Genomic DNA, 8659 nt, shown 5'->3' on the forward strand with positions numbered 1-8659 from the left:
TACTTAAATATCACAACTCAACATAAAGATTTACACAAACAATCCTATGGCTAACTACCTATGGCTAAAATGTTCCTTAAGTTTAAGTTTAAAATTAGGAACAGATCTAATTTGTTTGAGGTTAACAGGGAGGCCGTTGAACATGGTCGGACCGAAATAATCAAAACCCTTTCTCCCAACCTCAAGGCGTACTTTAGGGAATTGGAGCAATGTACGTTGCCGTGTGCTCCGCTCAGACACATCCTCCCGACGAAGGAGTCTCTCGCTGAGATACTCGGACTCCCCGGTTGTTAGTGTCTTGTGGACCATGCAGCAGGTCATCATTCTGCACACGTCCTGCATTGCGATGATATTAGCATCTTTTCGAGAAGGGGACACGTGATCAAATTTACTGAGGCTGAAGATAAATCTTATAGCAGAATTTTGCAGCCTTTGAATTCTGCCAGCGTCCTCCTTTGTAATACTATTTCCGTATGCAGGATAGCAGTAGTTAAATACAGATAAGACCATTGACTGCATGATCTGCATCTTGGCACACTCTGGCAGTAGTGTTCGGTATCTGTGCAGCCCTTTTAAACTACATACAGCCCGCTGAACACTAAATGTTACGTGCTCAGAGAAGGTGAGTTTGCTGTCAAGCACAACGCCGAGAGTTTTAACACTATTTTTCACTGTCAACCTCTCGCCGCCGAGCTCAACACTCACACCACGTTCACTGAGGGTCTGCATCAGAGCTTTTGGACCTGTGTAAAGCACGTTACATTTGCCTATGTTTAACTTTAGGCCATTTTCTGAGACCAGTCAGAGATATTCAGCAGATCAGAATTTATTTGTGGGATAGCTGTGTTTGCTGTTTCATTATCATAGGACAAATGCAACTGGCAGTCGTCTGCGTAAAGGTGAGCTGTGCAGTGTTTTACACACGTCGGCAGATCAGACGTGTACAAGTTAAACAATATTGGGCCCAAGCCACTACCTTGAGGCACGCCTCGCAGTCTGGAAATGGGGCTGGAAAACTCATTTCCCAATTTTGTTACCTGCAGTCGTTCTTGGAGATAAGATTTCAACCAATTTCAAACGCCTTGATCAAACCCATAATAATTCAATTTTGCAATCAATAATTCATGGTTTATAGAGTCGAAGGCTTGTAAATAATCCAAAAGAACCAAAGAACTATATTTTCCTCTATCTTTAGCTCTAAATAAATCCTCAAACAAATTGACCAAAGCTGTACATGTGCTGTGATTTTGGCGAAAACCAGACTGAAGTTTTGGCATAATATTCTCTGATATTATGAACTGATTCGTCTGTTTGATAACAATTTTTTCAATTATTTTAGACATTGCAGGCAAAACAGAAATTGGTCTTAAATTCTGCACAGTAGATGGGGGTGTGACCTTCGGTAAAGGGTGTAAAATACTCATTTTCCAATTGGTAGGGAAGCTTTGAGTGGCCAAACTCAAATTTACTAAATGGGTCATGCTTTTTAGGGCATAGAAGCTAGCTGCTTTTATCATTTTAATCGATATTTGGTCGCAGCCTACAGCATCTGATTTGATGCTATTCATAGCAAGCATAACCTCGTCTTCGGACACCCTACTAAAACTAAATTTGTCATCATTTTCATTCAAAGAGTTTGATTTGTAAAACCTCAACAATTCATCATCAACCATTCCATCGTTCCCCATATCAGCAAAATATGTATTAGCTTCTTCAATTTCGATGTTAGATGGAATGTTTGATGATTTACCTTTCTTAATAACATTGCCTCTTTTAAGGCAATTCCAAAACTCTTTGGTAGAGGTATTTTCAGAAATATTCTGTGAAAAAAATTTTTTTTCGCCTTCCTTATCAAACCGTTCAGTCTGTTTCTTATATGTGAATAGTTTTTTCCAGTCTGTAAGGTCACCACTTGCACTGTAAATCTTCTTTAACTTGTTTTTTTTTATTTTATTTTATTTTTTTTTATTTATTTTTTTTTGGATAGTTGCTTTATTTGGTCAGTTCTCCACGGAGCTTACAGACTTGATATGGCTTGTGATGAATTTCTCCACCTCATCCACATCGTTAATTGAATAAGCCTCATCCCAGTTAATATGTGACATACGAGTAACTGCTAAATCCGGGTCAAACCTAGAAAAATCCCTATAAGTAATGAATTCTGGATTATTTTATATCGAAGAATGTAATAATCGATACCTAATATTCGCATCTCAAATTCTAGACTATCAATAGATATAAAAGTATCAAGAGTCCTCAATAACATTCATACGTTTTAAATTAAAATAAGAATTTAGTATTTACAGTGATCAAACAAATTATTATAACCAAAATTAGGAAAACTGAAGACGACCATACTTGCTCCTCTCGCAGATATAGTTGTTTATTTTTCACAAACTTCACATAATTGGGTTTTCGGTCCGAGTCCAACATTTTGAACTCACGAAAAACATGTCTTATCATCTTTCAAAGCAATGTCGTGTAGTTTTGTAACATTTATTGCCATTTTTGTAATCAAATGTTACTTATAAAAAAATTGAAATATTACATTACGAGTATTATTTGAAAATGTTTACATCTGTTGATATAGATTATTTAAGTTAATTGTTTAAAAATAATTAATCAATATTGATAGATTATATCGACGGTTATGATTAAGTAATATCGCTTGCCAATTTGGATATAAAAAACTGTGTACGCTTATCGTACCCTACCCAATCACGCATTTATCTTTACGAAGCTTTTTCTTTGCGTTTTTATAAGTAGCAGCACTGTAAACATCCTACTTTTATACTTTTAGCTATACCGTTTTACAACTCGCGTATGTATCTCTCAAATTAGAAATTTGTTTGGTTTTCGAAAGAAACTGTAAGTGCAACTGAAAGTTCCGCGTGGAGTAACAGCAAAGTTGGGGCATAAGAAAGTTAATATTGACGGCCATTGTCTGGAGACGACGTGTTGTTGGTGAGTTGAAAACTTTCATAATGAGCCTAAAACCTGTCTCTCCGTGTTCGCCTACGAGTGACACTGTGCGACTGCGAGTACTGCAAGTAAGGTGGTTTTGGAAAATTGTTTCTTTTACACAGTATTTTACTGAATGGCCAAGCTAATAAGATCGTTGTCAATACTATATATTACACATTTTAGAAAAAAAATTTGAGAACAAGTATGTATCTGTTCAAACTTTGGAATTATCTATTAAACAAAAAAACTTTAAAACAAATTGACGGTCTTATGTAAATATAAAATTCGGTCTTACTAAAGTTAAAATGTGGGCTATATTATTGTGTTATTGTGATTTTAGTATGTTGCCTTTTTGTTCACCACTCAGTTTGTTATCATTCATATTGCGTCACCTGGCGAGATCCTAATGTACAATCACCTATTATCTAAGCTGCACTTTAGAAATACAGGTTCTGTTGCAATCTCTAGCAGCCAAAGCAAACAATCTTACCAAATTCTATAAAACTAAGAGAAATCTACCCAGCCAAACACTCATCATTCGCAGGAGAGCCGAGCTTATAAATCGTTATCCCTTTACTCCAGTGTTTCGAAAATTGCAGCTCTTGAAGTTCTAAATTCAAATAAATATTAAAAGTCGTTGATTGATGTTTGCCCTGGCGATATTCCTTCTCATGTACTATTACAATTTCTATTTTTGTTGAACACATTGCAATAAGTACCACTAGATAAGTACGGTTTCAACATATTTTATACTAATTGCTGATCATTATAACAAGTATTTTTAAATCACATATGTAAGAAACAATGCTACGTGTTCAAAAGCTACAGGAAAACAAATTAAAGTTGTTCCAGAATGAACTCGGTTCTAGTCTCTTATCGGGCAACGATACAACACCGCAATCTCCATACAAATGGCCAGGATTGTTTTACCAAGCCTTTGGCTATTTTCAACAGAATGAACTCGGTTCTAGTCTCTTCTTGGGCAACGATACAACACCGCAATCTCCATACAAATGGCCAGGATTGTTTTACCAAGCCTTTGGCTATTTCAACAGAATGAACTCGGTTCTAGTCTCTTATCGGGCAACGATACAACACCGCAATCTCCATAAAAATGGCCAGGATTGTTTTACCAAGCCTTTGGCTATTTCAACAGAATGAACTCGGTTCTAGTCTCTTCTTGGGCAACGATACAACACCGCAATCTCCATACAAATGGCCAGAATTGTTTTACCAAGCCTTTGGCTATTTCAACAGGATGAACTCGGTCCTAGTCTCTTATCGCACAACGATACAACACCGCAATCTCCATACAAATGGCCAGAATTGTTTTACAAAGCCTTTGGCTATTTCAACAGGATGAACTCGGTCCTAGTCTCTTATCGCGCAACGATACAGCAACACCGCAATCTCCATAAAAATGGCCAGAATTGTTTTACCAAGCCTTTGGCTATTACAACAGAATGAACTCGGTCCTAGTCTCTTATCGCGCAACGATACAGCAACACCGCAATCTCCATACAAATGGCCAGAATTGTTTTACCAAGCCTTTGGCTATTTCAACAGGATGAACTCGTTCCTAGTCTCTTATTGGGGAACGATGCAACAACATCGCAATCTCCATACAAATGTCCAGGATAGTTTTACCAGGCCTCTGGCTATTACAACAGAATGAACTCGTTCCTAGTCTCTTATTTGGGAACGATGCAACAACATCGCAATATCCATACAAATGTCCAGGATAGTTTTACCAGGCCTCTGGCTATTACAACAGAATGAATCCGTCGCTTTTAAACATTTCTAATTTACTGCTGCATTGTTTATACTGTAGTAAATATTTACAGCTATAAACAAAATATTAAATTCTTTTTGAAATATTCTGATTTTTTTGTGTAAATAGCTTGTCATTAATTTACAATTAACTTTTTTATTTTTGAAACAAAACAAGATATCTTATTCGTGGAGCGAATTGAAATCTTACTTCACTATTTACGGAGAATATCAATATAACAGATAACGCCAGTAGCTATGCTCGTATTTATTCAACGCCTTATCAGATTACAAAATTGAAGCCGCGATATTCAGGAAGACACATTCTAGTTAATAGCTCTGACACTGGCTTGCGACTTGACACATGAGTATTCAAGAATTAACTTCTTGGTTGACACAATTGTTTTAATTCGTGCACGAGCTGAACCTCGTTTAGCTAAGGAGTTTGCCAATTTTCGTGCACATAACTAAAGTTACAGATTTCAAGAAACATTCCGTTTCATCAACATATACGCTGGGGTTTTTGAAGGTCTTATTACAACATTGTAGTAAACGGTTTAACCGAGTTGGTGAACATTCCTCGTTTTAGATGGGAACGTATCATTTTAGGAAATTGGATAGTCGGAAAACAAAAATATAATTCTTTTACAAGTTCACAAACGATGTTCTTAAGACGATGTACGTCGATAATTTGCGTGAAAAATTGGTGTTTAGTGGCAGTAAGTCGTATGTGTTAAATTTCATTCTTGTACAACAACTGAGAGTTGTACATAAATATATTTATTCTAGAGCTTATTCTAGAGCTCCATTTGAACTCATATTATCTTTATGAAAATAGTTTAGGTTTTCCATTAAAGCTATGACATATTATGCGTGTGCCAAATTCAAATTTACTGTTATCGGGAATTTGAAGAGTTCGTGATTAGTGAGTAAATGCTTTGCTTTTTATATAACGTGTGTGTTCTAAACATACTTAAAAGCATTTATTAATCTATTGCGTCTAATTGCTTAACAATTTGAATCACAACGATTCCTGTTGGGTTTAATAATTTGCCTTATACTATTGTAATATACATAGATAGTATACCTAATAATAGGGTTTAATTTTTGTGACAATTATATAAATGCTCCAATATGAAAAAAAAACCATATACCTGTTTATATTTAGATATTTACTAGATGTATTTAGTTAATCTTGTACATTCATTTACATGTGTTTTTAAAAGAGTAGGTCATGCCTTCTTTGCGTAAGTGTCTAAGATACGTTGACTACGTATTCTTTTGATACAACATTGCAATGATTTCATATACAATGTTATAATAATTACTTTTACATCTAATATCTTTTTTATTGTTGAAAATATAATTGTGACTCCCAAGAAACAAAAGTATTAAGGTTAAAGGTGGACGGCATTCAATCCTTGATTGTATCGTAACACACAAGTTAAAAAGCCCGATACATAAATCACGCTCTGTCGGTTCGGCCACAGCCAAAGGACTGCAGCTCACTGTTTCCTGTGTAATTGAACACTGATGTGTACTTTCCAGACAACACGTTATGTGCGCTCTCAGTTGCAATTGGACCAACAGGTTAAATATAAATTTATGTATTCATTTCATTCATTTTGCAAGTTTTATGTACTGAAAACATTGCGAAATACATTATCTGAATTTAGAGAGAGTATTGTTTTCAAATTCCAGTATAATTATTTTACATTTTATATTTTGTGTTGTTTTCCACATGTAGGTAGGTATGTGTTAGTTACAATTTAATTGACTGAGCGTTAGTGAAGTCTATCAATTTGGAGGCTGGAAATATAGTGTTTGTCTGTCTGTCCGCCTCGAGAACTATGAACATTTTGCTATATCACATTTGCCTGAGAGCTCGCAAATATATTTACATAGATCTTAAAGGCAAGAATATTTGCAACGAAAAGTCGCATAATGAACTAAGCACAAACATAATTTCTTTTTCATTCGCCATCGTTCAGTAAAAAAAAATCAATAATATACTACGTTTCAGTGGGCATTAGGCGAGTATCCAGAAAGATCCTATTTCCTTTACAAATATTTCCATCGTCAAAGACAAACCTCAAACAAAAAAAAAACCTAACCACAGCGGTATGACGTTTTAAAAAGACACCTGGTGACATACTTAGCCTTAAAAAATTAAAATATAGTCTTTAAATGTTGCATGACACCTCAGTGAACTCTATTGCATGCCGATTTGGTATAAGTTTTCTCAAATCTGTTAACATGAAACGTAAATTGTTAACATGTTATATGGAAAAACACTCTAATATAAAGCGATTTATAATTAGTATTATATTGTCACGAAATTAAAATTTAATTGCTTTGTTTATACAATGCCACATTTCTGTGAATGGACAATGTTATTTATTTATATGATAACAAATAAGACTGCTGGCATAACATATCAGGATTAAATAAAATGTAGGACAGCTGATAACGAGTTTAAAATATCTACTGAACAATAATACATTTTACGATTACAAACATTACCTTTCTCGGTCTATAGACTCCACAGAAATAAAACTATCTGTTAGGTCTTACAATAAGTCATTATTGAAAATTTTAAACAATTAAAGTTAATAAAGTTCCATTCACTGAGAGAATAACAAAATAATACAACGCTACTTCTACATCAATCGCTGCTCACAACATCTCTTCGCTTCTCATGGTGGCAGTAAATCTATAATTTCCGGGTAAAAAGTTTCTCTTAAATGGATGACTTAATAATAGAATATGATACATCATTTATCATATCGAACTATCAGTTACCCTTATGTTAACAGTGGTTAGAAGGAAGTCTCATTGAATATAATCTCTCTTTTTATCGTCATCCCTCTTATTACGCTTCCAAATTGAACAGTATTTTGACTTAATAATAATGAATCAACTGTAGAATTAATTGATAAAATCAACCTATTTGAGTAAATAAAATATGAATTTAGTGTGAATTGTAGCCATTCAATACTAATAATTTTTTACAGCAGACATGCTAAAATGTTTATCATTCACTAATGAATACTAAATTCATATTAACAATTTATTTGTATTAAGCGTCTATGACATGTAAGTAATATACTAATACGAACAATATTTAACAACCGTTTAGTTGTAACTGTTTTCTCCGTAATATTTCTCAACTGATATTTATTTTATCATCTTTCTCGGAAAATAAAACGAAAGCTCGATTAAAACAAGAGAACAAAATTTATATTAGTTTAAAGAACCAGTTTTGCCTAAGAGGAATCATCGATACAGATTAATTAATTTGAACAACTAACTAATTTGGAAAACTCTTTTAACGGATATCAGTAATTCATAGGGTGATACACCAAATAATGCTTTAAATATTATACGTGTTATGTTATGTAATGAGATAAAAAAGAATAACAATAATATCAAATTAAAATTATTAATAAATACAATTTTAATAAGGTTGTCCAAAACTCAAGTACAGTAGACGTAACAGCCTCTCGGGTGAAACTCATGTGAATTTAAAATTGTAAGAGAACTTGAGAATTTATGTTTGAAATATTACATGTTCTTCAACCAATCTATGTATTTAGGTAAAGAACATATGAGTTTAGTCTGCATTATTGCCATAAAATACCAATCATTTTGTCCGGTAGAAACGGTGCTATGTTTATCATTCACAAATGAAGACGGAATTCTTGTTAACTATGTATTTGTATTAAGCGTATATGAGTTTGTAAATAATATAGTAATATAATCATTACTTAAAAACCATTTAGTTGTAACTAATTTTTTTTTTTTATATTTCTCAACAAACTGATATTTATTTTATCATCTTTCTCGGAATATAAAACGAAAGATAGCGTACAACATGGCCCTATCTTTTATTGTTAACGAGTCAATCAATATAAAAAGTGAAACA

At 33.8% G+C, this 8659-nt stretch overlaps 1 protein-coding gene across 1 annotated transcript; it reads right to left on the reverse strand.

Moving 5' to 3' along the window:
* Positions 1 to 215: 215 nt before the first annotated feature.
* On the reverse strand, positions 216 to 729 carry LOC124370801 (the record flags this gene model as incomplete). Its single annotated transcript, XM_046829095.1, has 1 exon — positions 216 to 729. A coding segment is annotated over exon 1 (514 nt), but the record flags the coding sequence as incomplete, so codon positions are not given.
* Positions 730 to 8659: the final 7930 nt, after the last annotated feature.

This window comes from Homalodisca vitripennis, unplaced genomic scaffold (assembly GCF_021130785.1).
Source record: "Homalodisca vitripennis isolate AUS2020 unplaced genomic scaffold, UT_GWSS_2.1 ScUCBcl_523;HRSCAF=2729, whole genome shotgun sequence".
Classification (NCBI taxonomy): domain Eukaryota; kingdom Metazoa; phylum Arthropoda; class Insecta; order Hemiptera; family Cicadellidae; genus Homalodisca; species Homalodisca vitripennis.